Raw genomic sequence first — 25,273 nt, forward strand, 5'->3', positions numbered from 1 at the left:
CTGAGTTAACAGCATATGGTAACGCGACACTTTCGCGATTGTCTTTACGCTGCTATCGAAACAATCTTTAACGAGTCCTTTCGTTCGAAGAGTTATAGTACTGTCTATTAAGCACTGGTTAGCAATATCTACTAGGAGAGCGAAATGTGATAAAAATCAACTCCTATAATAGGCTTTGATATGTCCGCCACTACGAAACGCCAGGTAAAATCACGCCTTCATCCGATATTGAATATCAAATTAACATAACCATATGTTGCGATCACAGTGTCATTGGCCGCGTATAGTTCATACGTAGTCTTTTCGCGCGCGCCCCATACATATTTTCTGGGAAACACGCATAAATCTGCCCCGGTGTCGATTAAAATTTGCGAGACTTTGGGCTTGGATCGGATGTCGCACTTACCGATTGCCCGCGTTGTTTTCCTGGTGCTTGCACGGAGGTGTGCACTGTTGAGCACTATCACCAAAACGGTAGTGATACCAACATATGTCACTATTATGTTCCCTACTATGGCTTCTGTTTCTATAGTATGGTCTTCCTCCTGAGGTCCTGCGGTTACGACGGTATGTATTAGTTTGTGATTGCATAGTTGCGATGACAGCTAGTTGAATTTTGATTTCAGCTAATTTGACTGTTAATTTTTCGATGATGCTTTCAAAAGCAGTGGCCGTTTCCGAAATTTGTGTTCTAGGCTTCGAAAACTGTATCTGCTAGCTCGGCAACTGTGTCTCAATCAGCATTTGATTCTTTTTCTTTGTGTGCCGTGCTTGTATTCAAGCATTGGTTATCGTCATATTGATAAGCTGATGAAATGATTCTCGGTCGGCAGCTAGATGAAACAGTTCCTCGACCGTTCGACCTGTCCATTGTCTAATGTTACGCAGCCAGGACAGTTGTTTTCTTCCGACCCAACGTTTTTCTTCGATTTTGCTGAATGATTAACCGGAGTAAGCGATATTTAGGTCCTCTCATTATATGACCGAAGTATTGGACCTTTCTCATTTTGATGATGTTGATCAATGCTCGCTCTTTGTGCATGGTCTCTAGCACGCATTCGTTAGATATGTGTGCTGCTTACGGGATTCTGAGCATGCCACGGTAACACCATAACTCAAACGCTTCTAATTTGTTAAGATTTTTTATTTTTGTTGTCCAGGTTTCACATCCATAGAACAAAGTGGACCAGACGTAGCACTTCAATACTCTTAGACGTGTCAACGACAGACTTCTGTTGCATAATACAGAACGCCAGTTAATAAAGTTTTTTCGTGCGAGTTCTATTCTGGTCGAAATTTCCTCGTCACTTTCATCCCTGCAGTCAATCCAGCTACCCAGATATCTAAAGTGTTCCACCCTTTCCAGGATTTTGTTATCTAATCTTAGTACTGAGTCTTCGATATTAATTTTCCGATCACCATCCATTTTGTTTTTTTTACATTGATTGTTAAGCCCTTTTCAGTGCATTCGTTGTTTACAGCATTCAACAGAATTTGATTGGGTAGCTAAAATAGCCTATGTAGAGGATGGCAGTCTACCTAACTACAGAGATCTTATAATATTATCTTGTACCGTTATGCCTGCTAAAAACTCTAAATGTCGTAAGAATTGAGAAGGTCTTCGATCGTCCAATTTTTCATGCTCGAGTAGTCTTTTAATTTTTTGTTGTTGCGATGCACTGAGTCTCTTAATTAATTCATTTTTTAACTTTACATACCTGTCTGTAGCTGGTGATGATACAATAATATCTCTCACTTTGGATATGTATGCCGTTTCTAGATTAGCAACTATATAATTGAATTTTGTTGCGACACTTGTAATCTTTGCTAGTGCAAATTGGTTTTCTACTTGCAGGAACCATATTTCGGGATCGATACCCCAGAACGGCTGGATTTTCACTGTTATGCTATCCACTCCTGTGGCACTATCTGGCATTTTCACTGTTTCAGATTTACTGTTTTAAACGGCAAAAGTATATTATCAACATTATTCTTTTTTAACCTTCACGGGGTCACCAATGTTCACTGTTCAATGTCCAATTGTTCAATGTTCGTGGGGTTACCAATGTTCCGTGGTTGTGTGGATGCATGTGTGATAAACTTATTTTCCACGGAAACAAAATAAAAATAATAAAATCGAATAAAACGTAGAAAAAACCGTTAATAATAGTTATTATTAGACTTCGGCAAATATGCAAATAAAAATGTAGAAAGTATGCGCATAAATATGCACGTGTTTACCCGAAAATATGCAAATATTTTACAAAATATGCATACAAATAAATAAAAAAATCGTAAAATAGTAACAATTTTATTTAAAAAAAAAGTGTACATAACTAAATATTTCCTACTATTCATTAAGATTTACATTTATTTTAAGTAACTACATCATTTTTAAGTATGAATAAACTTATTTAGAATTATGGTAACAATAAATGACCAAGTGGTGTTCAAAATTTTCTAACAAAAACTTGTGGCTTCTGTCTGAGTACATATATTTATATATGGAAAAATTTTGTTCAACATCAACTGATGTAACGGGAGCATTTTTCAAACTAACCAAAACATTTGGTTCTAAATTAATTGTTTCCGACATATTTCCAGCTAGAACACTGACTACTTCAGAAAGAATATGGTAACCTTTATTTTTTTCCATAGTAGCTTCAAATTTTTTTAAAATATCTTTTCCAATATTACCTCTAACGTTCCGACAACATGACGCAAATTCTTTTATTAATGCTGTACTTTCGAACAATGACAGTTTTGGTGATTCTAACTGAGTAATTGTTTTTTGAACAAAACTAAAATTTGATTTTATAAATGAAAGTTCTTGTTGAAGCAAGTTACTCTGAAAAGTTTGTTTAGAATCCAAAAGAGATTGGGAACTTTCATCTATTAACGTATCAATTATGTTCTTTATTTTAACAAAATGATCTGCATAAAAATTAGATGCTTCTAACCATGTTCCCCATCGCGTTAAAATAGGTTGTGGTGGAAGAGGAATGTTAGGTAGCATTTCTTTATAAAATTGAATTCTTATAGGAGATTTAAGAAATACTTTTTTGACACTAGATATCATGGTATTTACAAGAGGAAACTTTTTTCGTATTTCCTCTGCAACTCTGTTTAATCCATGCGCTACACAAGTAACATGTATTAAATCTGGGAAAAATATTTTTAAATTTTGTCCTGCTTTCACCATATAAGGAGCAGCATCCGATAAAATAAGCGGTAATTTATTAGAAGGAATAGTTGTCGGAAGAAAAAAAGTTGCTAATGTTTCTTGTATATAACGCGAAATTGTTAAAGCATTTGTTTTCTCAAGTTGCTGGCATGAAATAAGATGAGATTTTGGTAAGGTATCTTCTTTAAGAACACCAATCAATAAATGAGCAATATACTTTCCTGTAAAAATAATTATCTGCAATTTCTTCCTTAATATTAATTAACACCGACGAGTATAGCCCGTTCACATTATTTCTTCTTAGAGACCGATCACTTGGAACATTAAGTTTGCAATATTTTTTTTAGAAACGAACTAAAATTTACATTTGCTAATTTTGAAAGCGGTATGTTTGCAGACACTAATGCGCGACACAAGTCTTCATTAAAAGTTTCTTGCTCATCTAATTTTTTTGAAGTAGATTGGAAACATTTAGCCATTGAAGTTTGATGTTTTCCTCCTATTTTTCCTTTTTTTGCAATGTGTGAAGCAGTTCTCACATGTTGGTCTATCTGAAATTTCTTCTCACATGCTATCTATAAATAAAAAAAAAAACCTTTATTTTAACCCAACCTTTAAAATATAAAAATATACAAGGTGTTTTTGGTTAATCAAATAACTGGTTTGGAAAAAAAAACACTCGCTAAGTGTTTTAAATGCAGTATTAATCCACAAATTAGTTTTTGTTACTAACCATTAGTACATCATATAACTTATTTTAAAATTCAACAAAAGTTTTTTTTTTGTTAATTCAATTACAATAAAAATAATTGTGTTTTAGAATAGCTGACTTCATAAAAAAAAGTAAAGGTGAAAAATTTTTCTAAATACACACCATTGTATTGTACCATGGACAATTTTTTCTCACTAAAGGAAGCTATTTTTCATTTAAAAACAACCTACGAGTACTAAATTTCAAGTAAATACGTTTATTGGTTTTAAAGTTATTGTTGTTATTAACTAAAAGAATTTAATTTTTTTTAATTTTAACACCCTGTATCTCGAAAAGTAAATAAGTTTGACCCCTCATTAACTATATCGTTTTGTTCAATTTTTCGAGAAGTATCTACAGTCAAACGTTGTAAGTGTCATTTGGAAACACCCTGTATGTATGAAATATTAGATATTTAATAGAAAATATTAGATACTTACAATTTTGCCACAGACTGAACAGTAGATTTTTCCCATATCCATAGACAGCTCTTTATAAGGTTTAATTCAAGTTGAAGCACTGGTTGTTTTAGGCATTATAAAATCACAATCTTCCTTTTTGTTACGCACAACGAGTGTTTACGCTTTGAATATCAAAACAAAAATGATTTACAAATCTGAGCATCAAATTAGAAATGTTTAGGTACCTAATTCAATAAACTGGGAGATTTTGGAAAATCCCTAAATTAGGAACAAAACTATTAGCCGTTTACCTGCTGTTAAGATACAATAAATTGTAGATAGATTTGGGGATTAGATCATAAAATGCAAATGAGCGAACCCTTAGCGATTATCCAATAACTGAATGCCTCAGTGACCGAGACTTTCTAAGAATGTTGAGGGCTACTTAAATTGATCTTCTTTGAAATTGTAAATGTTTTGTACCTGTAGAGATTACGTACTTAGATCATTTCTTGATTAAAATGACTACAAAATTTTATACAAGAATTGAAATAAATTGGTATGTTTAAAAATTTTCAAATACAGTATAAAAATCTGAACTTTTATGCACTTTATGCAAACTTTTATACAAATATGCCAAAATATGAAATATTTGCATAAAATATGCACAATATGCAAAATATGCAATATGCATATTTGCCGAAGTCTAGTTATTATCGTAAAACGTAATTAATTCTCGAAGGGAAGGTATTTTTGTATGTATCGCGGACCGATGAAAATTGTGACTGATTGGTTACTAAACTAAACACATATTCTTTATTTTAAAAGCCAGACGACAAACTCAAGTATTATCGGCCTCATCTCTTGTAATGTAATTGCTTACAATATAATATATCGTTTCCCATACATGAAAAATGCAGCGTCTGCAATATTAAAGAAGAAATTAATATATTTTTGTATAAGTATTATCAACTGCGAAAATGTAAATTTTAATATGAGATCTGTTATTTAAGTTTTGAATAGAAAAGTTATAATTATTCGTAATTAGCTTGTCGCTAGAAAACTGTTAACTGTTTATTTATTTATCCCGAAGTGGCAATTGAAACGTCAATAAACGTACTTTAACCTTTAATTGTGGCTTATTCCCATTTAAATATTAATTATATTAACTGTGTATTGTAATTTACTAAAAATATTAAATATATTAAAACTTTTAAATTTATTTAATAAATTTTGTGTGTATTTCATATTGTTACGTCCCTCCACATATATTCTCAGTTTTATTAATAATTTTATTATTTTATTTTTTATATTTAATTCTTTACTTAACGTGTGTGTATGTCTTGTCATCGTAAATTAATACGGACCTGCACAGTACCCCTCCTAGTCTTAAGGAAGCAAGCTACGGGACGAGACGCATATTTCAGTCTTAGTTTAGAGATAGTCCTGTATAAATCGTCGCGCTAAACACTCCAGTATTTGTGTAACTAATACCCTGACCACGTGACATTGTGAGAAGATTTTGTTCCCGAATCGCCCAGTGCACTGAGGAAGAAGAAGAAGTATCCATCAACATCACAGGTACCGTAATTTGATTGCATACACACATAGTATTTATATTAATTGATAAATTTACCTATAACTTATTTTCATATTAAAATTAAACCAGCACCTAAAATAAACAATTATGAATGAGTGTCTCTTATAGAACTTAACTTCATTCACATATAAATACCAATTTTTTTATAAATATTATTACACTTTTTAATGGAAATATATTGGATCACTATTGACCTGATTGGTATTACGTGTCACAAAAAATATTATTTTATTAAAATATTGTAATTTAAACTACTATTGAAATAACGAATGTACTCTTTTTGTCTTTTCCACCCAGTATAGTAATTATTGGTCTTGATTACATTGATAACCATAGGTTTGAATTTAATTGAGCAAATCATACACGTCGTAGTTTTTTAGCGTTTGCAATATGCATTCGTGTTACGTAATTGTATTAATATAACAATTTTTCAATTTAAATCTATTTGTTAGTTTATTTATTCGCTTCCACTATTTATCAGTCAGTAAAATGTGTACGCTAACCGAGCATCACAAGCAGCTTATACACGAAATCGCTATAAAAAATGGATTTACGGAGTATGAGCTTAGTATTGCACCTTGTTTATCAAAAGGGGGCAATTTTATGGGAATTGTTTCCGCTGTTACTATTCACAATAGTGAAAAAAAGTTAGAAGTTGTCTTAAAATCGGCGTTTTCGTATGAAAACGAAAAATCTCCAAAGATGCTTTGTGAGGCTTACAAAAGAGAGATTTACATGTACACAAGAATTTTTGAAGAATTTCATAAGTTTCAAGAGGAGTATGGCATTATAGAACCATTTAATAGTGTAATTAAAATACAAAACTATTCAGATATTGAGGGGAGCCAGTGTTTGATTATGGAAAACTTAAAAACAGCAGGCTATCAGCTTTGGGATAAAACAATCCCTTTCAATCCGGAACATATAGAAAAAGTTATTAAAGAATACGCCAGATTTCATGCTGTCTCGTTTGGTATGAAACACAAAAATCCTAAATTATTTGAAGAGCTCACTTTGCCGATAGAAGTACATCTTTTTGATAATGAGGAAATGTTATCCAGTGTTGATAAAAGTATGACTTACATTACCACAATCTTTAAAAACGTATACGAGGCAATAGCTGGTGATAAACACCTCACCGAATACGCAAAAGAAATTGAGAATAAATTACCACAACATTTTTGGGACTCAATAATAAGAAAAGATTTAAAATGTGTTGTTTCCCACGGTGATTGTTGGTGTAATAATTTTATGTTTAAATACAAGGTAAGTGCTTACATTTTAATAGTAATAAGGTATTCCAGTGACTTTGAGCCGGCCAGGGAACTGACAATTGTTTTAAGTTTTACGAGCCTTTATGAAATTTTGTCACTGTGCAACTTATACACGTTCTACGTGAAAGTCTCTTTGTATATAGCAAAAAAATAACGAATAAAATTAATTTTAGTCAAATACGTTTTATAATAAAGTATTTTTGTATTGTTTTTTTCATTTACAAACATTGTCGCATCAACCATTGAGGTTATTAGCGACATACATACGTATACATGCTAAAATTTACTTCTTCTCTTCTTTGCGTGCCATATCAGAATTATCCGATGTTGGCAATCACCATTGCGAAGACTTCTTGATCTACTGCAATATGGAATAATTGTCCTGCATTTGATATCTTTGTCCATTCACGAATGTTTTTTAACCAAGAAACTTGTTTTCTTTAAGCGTCCACACTTCTGCACTATACAAAAGTATGTACCAAACATAGCACTTAACCATTCTTTGTCTTAGTTTTAAACTGAAATGATTATTGCACAGAAATGACTTCATTTTCATAAAGGTAGTTTTAGTTATTGCTTCTTCTTCTTCTTTAGGTGCCGTCTTCTTAGCGAAGGTTGGCGATGACCTCTGCAAAGTCTTCCCTATTTTGGGCTTTCCTTATTAAACTTTGAAAGTCTAATCCTGTCCAATATTTGATGTTGCGATGATTTCCTTCTATAATAAGCTTTTAGTTATTGCTATTCTACGTTTTATTTCTATGTCTGGATCTAGTTGGTCCGTTATCACAGTTCCCAAATATATCATTTTGTGAACTTTCTCAATTTAGATTCCGTTTAATTGAAGCTTTGCATCGGGATGTGGGTCACGACTAAACACTAAAAATTTGGTTTGGTTTAAGTTTATTTATTGCCCATTTCCTCTCCTACCTCGTGAGTATGATCAAGCAATCAAGCAGAATTTGGAGACCTTCAATATTATCTGACAGAATTACTGTATCGTCTGCCTATCTAATCACATTAAGTAGTTCCCCGTTGATTTTTATTCCATATGGTTGTCTCTCAAGTGCCTTTTTTAATAACTGTCCATTAAACAATGCTGGCGACAAAATGCAACCTTGTCTGACTCCCCGTTGTATGGAGATTTCATCGGTGTAGTTATCTTCAATTTTTACGAAAGCAGTTTGATTCCAGTACAAATTTTTAATGACATGAATATTCTTGTCATTTATTCCGATATTTTTCAGTATTTGCATTAATTTTACATGCTATTCTTTATCGAATGCCTTTTCGAAGTCCACGAAATATGCAAATACATCTTTTCTTTGGTCACGGCATTTTTGTAATAGGAAGCGCAAAAAGTGCCTCTCTGGTTCCCATAGCATTTCTAAAACCAAATTGGGCATCTTCGAGATCTTCTGAGCATTTGCGTCTAATTCTGTTGTGAAGTATTCTTAGAAAAATTATAAGAGTGTAGCTCATTAGGCTAATAAATCCATATTTTGAGCATTTTCTCGCATTGTTTTTTTTTATTTATTGCGATAAAAATGGATCTGAGCCAATATGTGGGAATCACTCTGGTGTAATATATTGAATTAAAAAGTCTTGCTACTAATTTTATGTTATCAACCTCTATTAGTTTCAGCAACTCAGTTGATGTATTATCTGGATCACAAGCTTTTCTAATTTTAGCATTATTTATAGCGTGTTCTACCTCGCATTTCATAATTTCTGGGGCATCAGTACAGCTCTGGTAGAATTCGGCAATATTATTGCTTTCATCTTCAAACAATCTCATATATACAGCTGCCATTCTTTTCTTATTTCGTACTTATTTACAATAATTTTGTTGTTTTTGTTATTGTCATCGAATACAGAACTAACTCGTTTTTTAAATATGTTACTCATTTATTTTAGTTTTTTGGGCACATTACATAAGTCGCGTTTAAATATTACATCCCTCATTTCGTCGCACCTTGCTCTCATCCATATTTCTTTGGCTAATTTAATCTCCTTTTTTAATCTTCTCTGTAGGTGTCTATATTCTGTTTTATTAGATTTTATCAGTTGACGTTGTTCCATTTATTTCAATATGTCGTCTGTCATCCATTTATTTTTCTTGCTTAAGTTTTTTTCTATAATCATTGAATGTGGAGATTTCGTTAACTTGGTTTTTGAATTCACTCCATAGTTGTTCTGGATCTTCTAGTTGTTGTCCGATGTTTTTTATTCTGTTGGTAAATTCTTTTTTAATGTTGTGTTTTATGTTTATATCGTCAATGTTAAGTACATTGGTTTTTGGTTTTTGCCGCTGAATTCGTTTTAACCTTAGTTTAATATGTGCTACAAGTGGTTGATGAGCAGATCCAATATCTGCCCCAGGAAATGTAGTGACTTTTTTCGCTCATTTACAAGTATGTAGTCTATTTGATTTCTTGAAGTCTCAGGGTTATTGCCATCATCAAATGGTGATTTCCAAGTATATAGTCGTCGCTTGGGTAGTTTATACCAGGTGTTTGCAATGATCATATCGTTTTCTTTACAAAATTCATACAATCTCTGTCCTCGATCGTTAGGTTGTCCTAGACCATAAGGCCTACAGTCTGACCTCGTCGACCTTCCCCAATTTTTGCATTGAAATCGCCTATAATGTATAAAATTTCGTATTTATTAAGTTTCTGTAAGATGTCTTGGATCTGATCATACAACTTCTCGACTTCATCGTCATATTTTCTATTATAGTCGGGGCATAGATTTGAAGTATATTAGTTTTAATTGGTTGAGTATTTATTAGGAGTAATATTATTCTCTCCCAGACAGATCGATCATAAACAAAATTGAAGCATTGGAAATGTGGGTTCATAGACGAATGCTGAAGATACTTTGGACATCAAGGAAAACTAAAGAAGAATTATGTTATCTGGTTTCCTATTGGTCATAGAAGGTTTTGGTTTATTGAAAAGTATGTTTTTTCACCAGCTTTTCATTGATCAAGAGTGTGACATAAAAATGTCAAAGTTATTATAAAGGTTTATAAGCTAAAAATCATTTCTTTTTCAAACTGTTTTTAATAACAAATTTAGTAAAATCTTGAAATTTTTTTAACATACCTTAAAACGAAACCTCAAAGAATCTATTGCGATCTACGAAATGGCTCTGACTGTTTGGGAAAGTACAGTTGTTTAAATAATCGCTCTCCCGTATAAACAAATTGAATAACTTATAAGCTATTTGGTCAATTTGCTTGAAATGTAGTTCACTTAAATAACTCAATAAATGTCATAATTTTCATTAGTTATATAAAATGTCATTATGCAAAAAACAATTTTATTAACATTTATAAATTAGTGTAAAAAAAGGGTTTTTTGAGATTATATCGGTCAATTCTTTATGTATTTTAATGTTGAACATCTCAATATTAAAGAACTTTTTTTGATCTATAACTTTTATTTAAACCATTTTTCTCTAAAGTGCATAAGAAACGTTTTTTACGCAATTTTGTTTTTTTTACTGGTCACCATTTTTAAATAAAATAAAAAACAAAGCATAAGATTTTTACGGCAAATCAATGATTTTTTCCCAGATAGACTAGTGTATTATAGAGGTGTGCTTATTAGTTCTTTTAGACGAACTAGTTCAAGCGAACTATTTCACAAAAATGAACTAGTTCAGTGAACTAGTTCGCGAAAGAACTATTTGTAGGACCGAAATCGAAATCCAACCCTAACATAATTGGTTGCCAGATGTCTCGTCTTATCATCACACAAGCTCGGCGCCGGCCGCGCGTTTTCTTCGGTTTTCAGTCAGTCTTTCACTCTTTCACTACCGTACAAGTAGTTCGCGTTCGGAACCATTTCTTTCGATCGTATGTTTAGGTTTAAATGTTTTAAATTTATTTCTTAAATGTTTTGCAAATAACATTTTTTTTATTTGCAAAAAATTATTAAGATTTGTTTTTTATTAACCATTTTAAATATAAATATGGTTCACGTATGATTTATTTTTATATTTACGTATACTCATAGGTATCTATATTAGGTTATTTCTAAAAGAACCTTACAAAAAAAATCAGTGAATTTTTTAGGAACATTAAATAACACATTTTCATTCTCACTTTTACATAAAATTATATTTTATGTAGATGCATCAATCATTTTAACCACAACTTAAAATTGTTATTTCAAAATTACAATACGAGAAACAGTACAGCATGTCAACGTTCAAGCCAGTGCATGGGCATGGCATAAGATCCGAACCATTATGATATTAAGATAAAACTGTTTATGTTATTGTCACGTTCATAAGAATTATGATCTGTTATCTGAGACTAATCGGCACTTCTTTTTTTAAACTAGTCAGTCGGTCAGTCCATCCCATTCACAAAATAATAAATATATGATCTCATTCATTCATTATTTTCTTCTTTAAAAGTTGAGACACAATTTATAATGCAAATCGTTCGCAGTGAACTAGTTCTATGAAAATTAATGAACTAGTTCAATTAGTTCAGTTTAAAGAATCGTTCATTTGAACTATTTCGATGGTGAACTACACATCTCTAGTGTATTATGTTATAGAAAAGAGACACACACACACACACACACACACGCAGTGATCAACCCTGCCCCTAGGAACATGTGTATACCAATGTAAGAATGGGATCCACATGTCCGAAGATCAAACCGGTCACACCTCGCTAGTCGAAGTGGTACCTATCTGACCCCCAGGCTTTTCCACCACCCCTCCTCATCGTGTGACTTACGTGAGGAGGCTTATGATCTGAAATTTACTTAAGATGCCCTGGGTAATAGGACATCCTCGGTTTTTAGTGAATGTGGTTATGCCACCTAACTGTAGGGGTAGCCACATCTAGGTTTTTCTCCCTATTTACTTTACTGACTCTATTGATTTTACTCTAGCTTTACGTCGGGACTTGAGTCCCTAAAAAAAAAAAAAGAAAAAAGAGCGTGTGTTCCGACCATAGAGCCATCAGCCTGAGCTGATGACTCTATGTCCGGAAAAGAGTGTGTGCTCGGTCACTCAGCCGCCGATTTGGCAAAATAAATTTTGTTCTCCTCGCCGGCTGAGCACCCGAGAGGGGTCCGACCACCAAGCCCATGTATGCCGCACATGACCTCAGTGCTCGGATTTCGCAAGTAGATCTTTCATTCGATCTGCCTTAAGGGCCTAGTCCGCGGAGCGGTATATAGAAGGCCTGACGAGCCCCTCCTATATTTGCTATATAAGGTAAATTTACGTTAAACGGTTTAATGAAAAGTATGAATATATCAATATGAATTTACGTTATTTAATCAAAAAACACATTTTTTTTTTTTTTTTTTTTGTGGACTTCCTTGTGGCTTCGGGACTATAAATTGCCTGGGCAACAATTCTTTCCTTTTTTCCTTAATCCTATTTGTGTGCGTGTATTGGGGTGTGCATTCCCAAGTGTATAATGCTCTCACACACCCCGGTGTATATTGGACTTATAATTACCTAAAAACATAAAAACCTAAAAAGAAAAGCGTACCCTCTCGCCAGAGTTTTTTTGGTGTGTTTTCTGATTGACTGCATTTCTTTGTTTGTTCTTCTTGCAACCATCTCATTCTTTATTTATTCGTTCGGGTTCTCCCTATATCGAGCTATCTGTTGTTTTGGTCTTCTGTGTACCGTCCTTAGGTTTTCATTGTAGTTAGTCAGCTCTCTTAACATTCTGCTTGGGTGGTTTCTTAGTCCGTTGAAAATTTCATATGCTCTCTCGTCTAGCGTGCGTAGGATTCTTGTTTGTCCTGAGTCTCTATATACGTATCTCAAGGGTACGTACCTTGGTATCTTAAGGGCATCTCTGACTATTTGATTCTGAGTGGTCTGTATCTTTTTCCTGTTTGTTTTACAGGTGTGTCCCCACGCTGCGGATGCATATGTTAGGACTGGCAGGATAATACTATTCGCAACCCTGATTTTGGTTTTAAATCGTAGTTTACTTTTCCTTCCAATAAGTGTTGAGAGCTGACTTTTAAACGCTTTGGCTTTGCGCATTTGCTGATTGATGTGCTCAGTGAACGTTAGCTTCTTGTCTAGATGTACCCCTAGGTATTTAGTCTGGTTGGTCCAGTCTACTGGGGTGTTTCCAATTGTAATTTCGCGATTTGGTACACTTCTTCTGTGGCTAAACATTACAGCCTGTGTTTTGTCTGGATTTAGGGCTATTTTCCATTTTATTCACCATCTCTTTAATCTGTTTAGTGCTCTTTGCAGATGATTAGCTGCATGATCCGGATTTCTCCAGCTAACAGCTATTGCTGTGTCGTCAGCGTAAAGACTCAACAGAGAGCCTGGCTCTTTTGGCGTGTCGGCCGTATAGATGGTGTACAGGTAAGGAGACAGCACCGCTCCCTGAGGCACACCCGCCTCCAGGGTCCCTACTTCGGATAGGGTTGCCCCTATTCGAACTCTGAACCTTCTGTTGGCAAGATATGACGCAAGAAGGCATGTCATCGCCTCACTGTAACCAAATTCATTCATTTTATAGATGAGTCCATGGTGCCAGACTCTGTCGAAGGCTTTGCTGACGTCCAGAAAAGCTGTAGCTGTGTACATTTTTTCATTAAATCCTTTGGTGATAAATTCTGTAAGTCGTAGTACCTGTAATTCACAGGAGTGTTCGCTTCTGAACCCGAATTGAGCCTCTGGTATGGTTCCTAGCATTTGTGATTCTTCATTGAGTCTTCTTAGTATGACTCTTTCCGCTATCTTGCTTATAGATGATAATAAGCTGATAGGTCTGTATAGAAAAGAGACAGTACACAACGTAAATAGTGTTAAAAATATAGTTAAAAGTTCAGAGTGATTCATTAGTTAGTTTACAACTTATTCAATTTGTTTATCTCAAACATTTTTTTTTTCAATAACATTAGTCAGAAAAAATTAACTTAGGATAACTCTACGGCTCTTATAAGCAGTATAGAGAGTTATTATATCAAAATAATTTTCATCTACAGCGAAATTTCTACTTGGACTATAATGCTTTCTGAAATGTTTCCTTCAAATACGAAATCATATGTTTTACCTTGTACAACTTGTCAAAATTTAAGTCTCTCCTTTTCGGCCTGAGTTCCTGATTATTACTAATATGTAAATAACGTAGAATTTTTCAAAACCTTTGCACGGACATGATACTAGATATTCTATCTGAATGGAAATTTTGATTCGTCGACCAATACAAACGTAAACTTGGCAAATGGTTGAATCTCATGATAATTAGCATACCAATAAATGCTTTTAGCTCGTTCAGTGATAAATCCAACTGTTTGCCATTTTGTTGAGCATAAAGATTAGACTCGTCGAGTATTAGGAGTAAAAGATTACTATATTCGAATCCGAAGATTCGGCAAATGTTACTGCTTCGAAGATATGAGGTAAGATCGGCTCCTTTTTCCAGTAATGTTTACCCAATTGAGTAGACTGAAGTAGTGTGACAACTGGATTTGTAAATTCTTCCTCAGAAAATACAGATACTCTTTTTCTAGGATTGGTAAGATCTGGTGGCAGAAAAATGGGATCATGCATTGAATCATCGCTGTCGAAATTGGAGTCATTATCAGGCATTTCCTTATAACTGATTTTTCCCCTCCCCGATGTAGATTGCTGAAGATACTGGTATAAAAATTGGAAGTCGGAAAAATATCTTCAGCATCTGAATCTTCTCCCATATCAGAGTCGATCGCGTGATCTTCGAATATACCATTCAAAAACTTGAAAATATCAATTTATATTTAAATGGGAATAAGCCACAATTAAAGGTTAAAATACGTTTATTGACGTTTCAATTTCCACTTCGGAAATCGTTTTCCGAAGTGGAAATTGAAACGTCAATAAACGTATTTTAACCTTTAATTGTGGCTTATTCCCATTTAAATATAAATTAATTTAAAAAGCCACAAGAAAATAGCTTCAGAACAATATCTTGAAAATATCGTCTGGTTCACTTCTTGACAATTTGTAAATTCAGTGTTCTTCTAGATTCCATATCAAAACTAAAAAAGATTGTCTGTTTTACGGTTCCGAACTGGTATAAACAATTCAAATACAAGCGCACCCAATCAAACAATACAGTCAACACGCACTCACGCTAACATCCATACATTTTCTGTACAGTAAACTGAATAAAATAACATCAATTTATTTTCGATAAACTGAATTTGGAGGTTAGGTAATAAAAATTGTAAATATTATCTTGGAGTATAAAAAAACTTTTGTAGGAACAAACATTAAACACTATATATTTTGTTATGCACACTGGTTGAAATTTCAACCTGTTAGTCAACATCTCGTTCTAATTCAGGAACTGATTTAACCCACACATTACTAAAACTATTTTTTTTTTAATTTTATCTTTACTTAAAGGAAATATAAGGAAATGTGTCTTATTTAACGACAAAAAATAGGGGAACGACGGGTAATAGCGAACAGCGGGTGATTGCGAACATCACAGAATACATGCGTACGTCATCTATATCATTCCGTTGTAAACTTCATTTCGTGCTTCCTACTTATAGTCTGCACGTGGTGGCATAGATACACAGTTGCCCCGTATTTGTGGAATTTTTTACAGCGATTTATTTGTTTTTGGTGCTTGCACTACAATTTTAGCAATTCAAAAAATAAGGTATGTACCTAAACACTTGATGGTTTCATTTAAATTGTTAGAGTTAGTTAACTTACTATTATTAAACCTATAAAATTGTTCTATTACGGAGAAGTTAAATGCATTTATATTATGATTGTTTCGTTTCTTCATATTCATTTCCAAATCGGGTAATCGCGAACATCTGTCGCCAAGTGTTCGCGTTTACTCTTTTAATAATTTGGCTTAGATTCTTTACATTTTTGCTTTTCTTTTGCTTATTTAACAATTTGTATCTTTTTCAGATGCCTTTTAAACGGAAACGAAGTACCAACAAATTTTCATGGACTGATGATCAAATGAAAGCTGCTCTAAAGGCAATTGAAGAAAGACGTTATGGCCTAAGGGAAGCTGCACGCCAATTTAATATACCTATTACAACATTACAAAACAGAGTCTCTAGAGGCTTTTACAAAGGCAAGCTGGGTGCAAACACTCTCTTTTCAAATGAACAGGAAGAAGAAATGAGTCGTCATTTACTAACGTTATCTAAAATATTTTATGGATTAACCCCAATTCAGTTGCGAAAAGAGGCCTTCGCCTATGCAGAGAAATTAAACTTAAAACATAGTTTCAACAGAGAAAAACAAGACGCAGGTAAAGACTGGTTATATGGATTCATGTCAAGGCATCCTGAGTTAAGTTTCCGTAAACCTGAAGCAACAAGTCTTAATCGCATTTAAGGTTTCAATAAGGATCAAGTCTTAAGGTTTTATGACAATTTGGGTAAGCTGTACGATAAGTAAAAGTTTCCACCTACTCGAATATTTAATGTTGATGAGACTGGCATTACAAACATAAATAAGCCTAATCGGATTATTGGACCTGGAGGCCAAAAACAAGTTGGAACCGTTACAAGTGGAGAAAGAGGCAAGAACGTGACGGTATGCTGTTTTATGAGTGCCAGCGGATCTTTTACACCTCCACTATTCATTTATCCAAGACTGAGAAGAAATCCTGCTTTAGAAAAGGATGGGCCTCCAGGTTCTTTGTACTTCTGTTTAAAAAGCGGTTGGATGAACGAAGAAGTGTTCCTGTTTTGGATTCAACATTTTGCGAACACCCATAAACCTACAAGAGATGATTCCATTTTACTGGTGCTGGACAATCACTCCAGTCATTGCTCTATTGCAATTTATAATTTTTGCAAAGAAAATGGTATAATTATGCTGTCAATACCTCCACATACCTCGCATCGTCTGCAACCACTAGACGTTAGCTTTTTCTCATCATTGAAGCGAGCATATGATGTTGAATGTGATTCGTTTTTAAAATCTCAACACAATGAGAAAATTGAAATGTGCCATATAAGCACTTTATTGTCAAAGGCGTATACTAGAGTTGCAAGCATAGACAAAGCTGCAAACGGTTTTGAGAAGACCGGAATTTTTCCATTCAACCGAAATACATTTAATGAAGAAGACTTTTACAGTTCAAACGATAATCAAACTCAACAAAATAAAAGCCAAGAAGGTCTTTCACAAACTATTCAAGAAGATTTACTGGAACCCCAACCAGGCCCTTCCAAAGAAAACCTGATATGTGAAAATACCGAAAATTCATTCAGCGATATCTTGCCTTTAACGAACGAAAAACAAAAGATATCTGTTCCGAAGAAGGGCGGAAGAAAAAAACAAAGATCCGAAATATTAACCTCAACGCCTTTGAAATTAGAACTCGAACAAAAGGAGCTTAGAAGGAAACAAAAAATGGAAAAAGGAAATTGAAAAACAAAAATTTTTAAAAAAGAAAAATAAAACTGCAAAGAGAAAAGTACTACAAACAATCTTCAAGCGAAGAGGAAGATTCGACATCATATAAAGATGATGAATCTGATGACAATGACGATATTAATACCGACGATTGTAATGAAGGAGAATCTTGTTTAATTTGTGGTGAGTTCGGGAAAAGCGAACTTTGGTTCCGTTGCATTATATGTGGTGGATGGGCGCATAAATTATGCAGCGGCTCGGACACACCGGACAACTATAAATGTGATTTTTGTTAATAGGTAATACTGTTCGCCATTACCCTTCTCATGTTTATTATTACCCGACATTTCGGGTAACAGCGAACATTTCGTGAAAATTTTTAATTGAGTTTTTTTATTATTAAAATTTTTATTTTTGATTATCCAAAAACAAAAATTAATAGCTGTATTACTGTTAGCCACTCTGTAGTGGTTTCCGAGTTTTCAACATTTTTATATTTCAAATAAACAATTATTTTCCTTAAGTATTTGTAATTACCCGTCGTTCCCCTAATAAAATAATAATTTTTGCATTAGCTGTCAAAATATATCATGTTCTTTTAAAAAGACAGCTGTAAAAAGCAGTATATATTAGAAAGTAAAACTTTATTAATACAAGTGCCTTCCAAAATATGGTATTAGAGCTTCATTGGGGCTATGTTCTTGTTCGAAAGGAGCGTGATTTAAAATTTTTTTTATTCAATGCATCATATAATGGCCGTATTTTAGCAAACTTGTCTCTTTTGTCCAAACTATTATTATCACACACATGCAGAATTTTCATTATATGGGAATATATATATATATATATATATATATATATATATATATATATATATATATATATATATATATATATATATATTTCGATAGAGCTTCAGCGAGTTTTTCATTCAGACTATCATCACGATTTTTCCAATACATATATCTTTTTGGTAACACCACGTAACCTCTCAAAATAAGCACACCCACAAAACACCTAATTTCATCTTTTTATCTGTAACATCACTAGTCAAGTTTTTTTGTGCCGCGTATGTATTTGTATATGTTGTTATCATATTGAATAGGTTGTCGTCAAAAAATAGCCTGAAGAGCTGTAATGGCGTGAGATTTTGTGTAGGTCCGATTACTGGTCCCCAGTAAACATCTTTAGGATGCTGGTACAGATCACTTATAAGCTATTGTGCACATCTTAGTTTTTCGAGAATAGTCGAAGGTTTTGTTTTTTCTTTGCGTAGTGTGGCAAAAGGTACGTCGTCGTCGTCGGAATTCGACTCTTCTGCACTCTGATCTTGATTGTCGAAAATAACCTCCACGTCATTTCTCATCTGGCTTTCTGGTAAATGGTCTATCGTTGCGACATCCTCGTCATCTGAGACGAAATCTGTTATATTATCATTTGATTGTCTGGAGGAAAAATACTTATACCATCAGGATGTGTTAGAATCTTATCTGTCTCAAGTTCTGCAATTAACTCATGCAATTTTAACGGTTTCCTAAAAAATAACCATTTTGGATCACTTATTAGGTACTACTGTCCTTTTAAAAGAACAAAACAAAAATGGCCATACACAAGAAAGTAACAAAAAACTCGAAGCAATATCTCTACTATAATTACACGTAAGTAAAGCAATGACCAGCAAATCATGTAAAACGCCCACATTTGATTTGTAATTAAAAAAACTTACCTCCAATTAGCAAAATCCATGTTTAATTCAAAAACAAAACAATGCTATGCCGGAACGTAAACAAACTTTTAAAGCGAGCAACTGATGAAATATCTTGATAAATATGCTTGACAGTAAACTCCACAGGCGCCGTCTATCAACGGTAAGTTTAAGTTATCAATTTAAGGGAAATAGATCGATTGCCTTTTAAAAGGACAGTAGTAGTATGTATGTTAATATTACACCAGTAACCGATTAGAATCATGCACATTAGGCATTTTGCGCAATTCTAAACCAGTGTCTCTAACCTATAAACGCTTAATTTTTTATGTCAAATTTCATGTCACTTTTTGATTTTGTGAAAAAGGCAAAGTTCTTTGTGATTTTTTCAAGCGGTAATAACGTTGCCGATAATACACGGATATTCTTTTTTTACTTTAATCCTTAAAACAACGTGGTCATAATATGTTACCTAAAGTCAAATATTTAAAGTTTGAATTGTGATTTGAAATTCTATCTGTCGCTCCATGTTTGAAAGTCTTCTATACTTACATTTTCTATAATACTTCTGTTCTTTGTTAAACCTATAAAAACTAAGTTCTGTTTTCTTTTAAAAACCATTTTTCTTTAACAATAACTTTTTTGATTGATGATTTTATTTATTTTAGGATTCTCAAAACCGTATCACACCAAGCAAAATTTGTATAATTGACTGGCAGTTGGCCAGTCTTAATTCACCTCTTAATGATTTTGCGTACTTCTTTCTAGTACATGCAGATAAGGAAACTTTAAATAAGTATGAGGAGTATTTAGACTTATATTACAACACCCTATCCAAACAATTGGAGAATTTTGACTGTGATCCACAAGAAGTATTCCCATATGCAACATTTGAAGAACACGCCAATTTTTATGTTTTGAATCATATTCTTACAGTCTCGATAGTACTAAAAATAATGCTATGTGAAACTGAAGAAGCACCAGAATTCTCTGATGCTCTGGAGGATATGGACACAATGATGGCCGGAATGGATTTCGATATTAAAAATAAAGAAATATATAATAATCGACTAAAAGATTTATTTGAGTTTTTGAATAGTCGTAATTTTTAACTCTTAATGTTTATTATAGTACCAGTTTTATTGTTTATGTAATTTCCTAAAATGTGTTTATAAATAGTTCCATCCCTGCAAATATAAAAAGTTATTTATAAATAATAGATGATATTCTATATATACCTATAATGTAAAATTTAATTTTAAATAAGATTAAACTACAATTGATTGTAATAAGAAGGCTCGCTGCTCATTCTCGGCAGCGTAATTGGGGGTGTGTATGGATATGAATAACAGATACATAACTAGTACTCTAATTCACCATAAACCATATACAGTGATGAGTGTCTTACCACCCGGCTTTTTAACGTAAGAGATAGAAAACACAGTTACCTTGTAAAATAAAAAGAGATGAAACTCGTAGAGGTGAGAAATAATCGATAGAAACCTATAATTTACATTACATTACATTACCACTATCGATAGTCTCACACCTTTAGACGTTAGCTTCGAGCTAAATCACCTCGGTCATAATTATTATGTGTAACGTCGTATGTGTGACGTATTTCCATTTTTTAATTTCGAATAAAGTAAAAACTGATTGTGAATAAAATAATTTAATTAATAGTGATTATTTAATCTAAAGTTTTAAATTATTAACCAAGAATAATTTCTACTATGATGTGAACAGCAGCAGAACAATAACCCAAACTGTCACTAAATAATTATAAAAGTCTAGTGGATCAGAGTTCAAGGCACGATGTTCTCATCCAGGCGCTCAGGGTTCGAATCCAACACGGAAGTTTTACTTTTTTAAAAATTAAAATTGGAAATTATGCAGATATTATATCGTTTTGCTTTAAATCACTAAACATATTTCAGTCTTTATTAGAAGTGTTTATTGTAAAACATGAAAATCTTATTGAAAAAACAATGTCGTACTTTCGAAAATAAAGTAAAAATTCTTTAAACATAAAAAAACGTTCTAAATAAATGTACTTACAAAAAATGTTTAAATAGATAGAAATTCTATAAAAATATTCTAAATAAACGTATTTTATTCTAATGAAACGTATTTACAAAAAATGTTCGAATCAGTCTCCATTAGCAGCAGAACAATAACCCAATCTATTATAAAAGTTTCGTCTAACATTAGTTAATGTTTCTGGACTAATACTTTTAATTGAATCAAAGATCTTTTCTCTTAATTCTTGGAGAGAATTAGGCCTATCGTCTTCAATTCCATATAGTTTGGACTTGTTATATTCGAACATATAAAAATCACAAGGTGCAAGATCAGGTGATCTTGCAGGCCAAAAAATATCTCCGTGGCCACTAATCAATCGATTAGTAAAAGTCGCACTGAGATATTCACTGACGATGCGAGAATTATGTGCAGGACAACCATCGTGTTGAAACCATATGGAATCGAAAGGTATTGTTAAATTACGAAGGGCTGGGACAATTTGATTTTGCAGAAGTTCCAAGTATTTCCGCCCAGTCAATATACCGTCTATAAAAAATGGACCAATGACATGATTCCCTATTATGCCTCCCCAAACATTTACTTTTCGAGGAATACCGAGCATTCATTGAATTGTGACGGCCATGCAATGAAAACGTACATTCATCGGTGAACAAAACGTTCTCTAAAAAATGTTCATCTTGATGTGACATTTCCATTGCAGTTTGACAAAATTCTAAACGTCTAAATTAATCCCCAGGGAATTGTTCGTTGGATTTATGAAGTTTATAGGGACGGTATCTATGTCTTTTCAAAATTTTACCTACTCTAAATCTTGAAATTCCATATTGTTCTCCGAGACGAGATGTTGATTGGGTAGGATTTTGCTCAATACTTGCACAAATCAAAGTATTCCTTAGTTCCAAATCTGGATTTACCTCCTTTCGTCTACGAACTCCTCTTGGAGCGAACACTGATCCATAAGTAAAAAAAATTACGGAACAATTTTCACTTTTTCCTCGACCGCTAAAACCATTTTTACGAATTGTTTTTTCAATAAAAAGTTTCTGTTTACCGTGCAAAAACACTTCTCGATATGTTATTATTTGATGGTTGAAGGATTGATGATTTGGTTAGCTGTAAAGCAGGCAGCTGTTCGCGCGCATCCATTCCAATGTTGTCAATTGTTTTGAAAATCATTGCCTGTACAGAGGAATTGATATTAACACTGAGAATTTAGTGATGGATTTGACATTAAACAGTCTTCACCGGATTATTTTGCATTCACAACTGAAGACTGTAAATCGGGAATTGAATTTGAATTATTTTGTATTTTTATTCTACAACATTGGAATAAGAATAAATTGTAAATAATGAGTTTTTCAAAAACTTGTTACCTAATATGTATAATATTTTTTATTATTTTTGATTGAATAAAACAAAAATTTTATATTTGGTGTGAATTGAACCCCAACCTTCTTGTCAATAGACCACGTCTTTAACTATGACACCAATTCCACATACAATAATTGTTTTCGGACAGATTATACCTACCTTTAGTTTAGTCACATATTTCAGTTGAGTTATTTTTATTATTAACTAACTTAAAGATTTATAATTTAAAATCGCTACTAATTAATGTTTTTTACTATAGTATATCTTAATTTATTCAATCATTTATTCTAACATCAGAAATTATTAAAATAAAATATTTTCGAGGTCATCCGTATAATTATGACTGAAGTCAAATAGCCATGTCTAAAACTAGTTTATCTCGTACTATCTCACAACTTAATCTATCTTCTATCCTTTCCGCTATTTTGCCGGGTGGTAAGACACTCATCACTGTAAAATCATTACATAAACAAAACTGTTAAAATTGACATGCTTGCCTTGGATTAGAGTGATCATACACATTACTTAAGTTCTAGACTTGCTACAAGTATATTTTCAATACGCAACTTAGTCTGTATGATTCCTAAAATTACCCTTAGAATGTGCTACTTTGCAATATTCCATAGCCATTTACAGTCCGGAATAACTGTTTGGGGTTGGAGAGACTTAAGAGGGTTCAGCCAGTGAAAGGTTTAAGCCATAAATAATAAATCCATAACGAATACTTGAATAAATTTATTTTTCCGTTTAGTGGATGCTTACTCATTGCTTCTAAGTCCCATGTCAAATGGAAGTCTGTTAGGAAAGTTAAAGTGATATTTTTTAGGCTAAACAAGTTTTTTATTAAAATGTATAAGGATTCTTTATTTATATTATTATGTTTAGAAATATGTAGATGAAGTATACGAATATGATACTTATTCAACATACTTTCATGTATTCAATTATTTGTTAGGTTATGTTTTAAATAAAACATCGTGATTTATTCTGGCTACTGGTACGAGGGGAGGGATGAACATATTTTATGTAGGAGACTTGAGACATGGCTCAAGCCTCCCATCATGATAAAAAAACTGTTTTCCAGTATGTTTTCTTTCTTTTCAATATTAAAAAATGTGGGCTCACAATCGTTTGTTTTTTCTGTTAAAATGTGCACTAAGGCATCTACAATATTATTTTTTTACATATGCTTTTTAAATGGAAATCGAAAGGTCGACTGCCTACTGATCCTGAAATTTCGGAAAGAGCAGTATGGGAAATATGTAGCACTAAGGGTCAAATCCGCACAGTCGCTAAAAAATATAATATTGATAGAATGACTCTATCTAGATAAGTAAATAAATTTAAATCAAACGATAATGTGTCGTTTGTAGCAAACTTTAATTCTTCTCTAATAGTCCAATCGAAGTAAGAAAGTTTCCTTAGATCTTTGCAACTGAATTTAATAAAAAAATTTCAGCAGCTTGGGAGAAAAATAGAGCTCTTACGCGTGACTGGCTCAGTGGTTTTATGTCACAACATAATAATTTATAACTTAGAACACCAGAATCCACCAGTGTAGGACGTGCCCTATATTTAATAAATATACCGTTCAGCTATTTTTTGACAATTTAAAGACCGTCATGGAAAAAGAATCGATTACACCTGATTGTATATATAATGCAGATGAAACGGGAGTTACAACAGCACATAAACTGCAAAAAATAATTGCGAAGAAAGAGCAGAAGCAGGTGTCAAGGACAACATCGTGTGAAAGAGGATCACTAGTAACAGTTTTAAGCACTATAAGTGCGTCTGGTAACACTATTCCTCCATTTTTAATTTATCTGAGGGTTAGGATCCAGGATTATATGACAAGAGGGCTTCGCATTGGTGCTAATGCTGCTGTTAACCCATCAGGCTAGATGACTCATGAGAATTTCGAAAAATATTTACTGCACTTAATTAGATATTCCTGAGTCGACATGAATCACAAGTGTCTGCTGATACTAGATAATCATGATAGCCATATTTCCATCATTCCACCTCCTATTAGCCATAAGTTACAGCCCTTGGATACCAACGTTTTTGGGCCATTTAAAATATTTTATAATAAAGCAGTCGATAACTGGCTGGTTAACAATCCTGAACAGCTGATATCCTTAAAAGAAATACTTGAACTTGTGGGAAGTGCTTACATTCTCGCTTTTACAGCTGCTAATATTATAGGTGGTTTTTCACATACTGGTATTTATCCATACAATCCAGCTATATTTACAGATAGTGATTTTATCAGCGCGGAAATTACAGACTGGCAAGATCCATCTCACGCTTTACAGGCCACAGAAAATTTACTTTTGGCTACCCCTTATACTTCCCAAAATAATTAAAATGCATTTGTTAGCCCTGAGGTTATTAGGCCATTTCCGAAAGCTCTTCCACGTAAAAAGAAAGCTGGAACGAATTGTGGGAAAAAACGGATTTTAACGGACACCTCCGAAAAAGACCAAATAGAAAAAGAATTTAAAGAAAAAACTAAGAACAAGGAAAAGCAAAATAAAAAAAGGAGG

At 33.1% G+C, this 25,273-nt stretch overlaps 2 protein-coding genes across 2 annotated transcripts in view; both read left to right on the top strand.

Moving 5' to 3' along the window:
- The window catches only part of LOC140435099 (tachykinin-like peptides receptor 86C), a 951,389-nt gene that overhangs the window by 328,041 nt on the left and 598,075 nt on the right, over positions 1–25,273 (top strand). The gene's annotated exons all lie outside the window — the stretch shown is intronic.
- On the top strand, positions 6,408–23,474 carry LOC140435100 (uncharacterized). The gene is made up of 2 exons (XM_072523805.1): positions 6,408–7,202; positions 19,979–23,474. Exons 1-2 carry the CDS (start codon positions 6,426–6,428, stop codon positions 20,420–20,422), a joined length of 1,221 nt encoding a protein of 406 aa, XP_072379906.1. The 5' UTR covers positions 6,408–6,425; the 3' UTR covers positions 20,423–23,474.

Source organism: Diabrotica undecimpunctata, chromosome 2 (genome assembly GCF_040954645.1).
Source record: "Diabrotica undecimpunctata isolate CICGRU chromosome 2, icDiaUnde3, whole genome shotgun sequence".
Taxonomy (NCBI): domain Eukaryota; kingdom Metazoa; phylum Arthropoda; class Insecta; order Coleoptera; family Chrysomelidae; genus Diabrotica; species Diabrotica undecimpunctata.

Excerpts from the sequence above, each read along its gene's own strand:
- LOC140435100 (XM_072523805.1), top strand. The coding sequence starts at position 6,426 with ATGTGTACGCTAACCGAGCATCACAAGCAGCTTATACACGAAATCGCT. Across the intron at positions 7,203-19,978 it reads ATTTTATGTTTAAATACAAG|GATTCTCAAAACCGTATCAC; the intron begins GTAAGTGCTTAC and ends TATTTATTTTAG.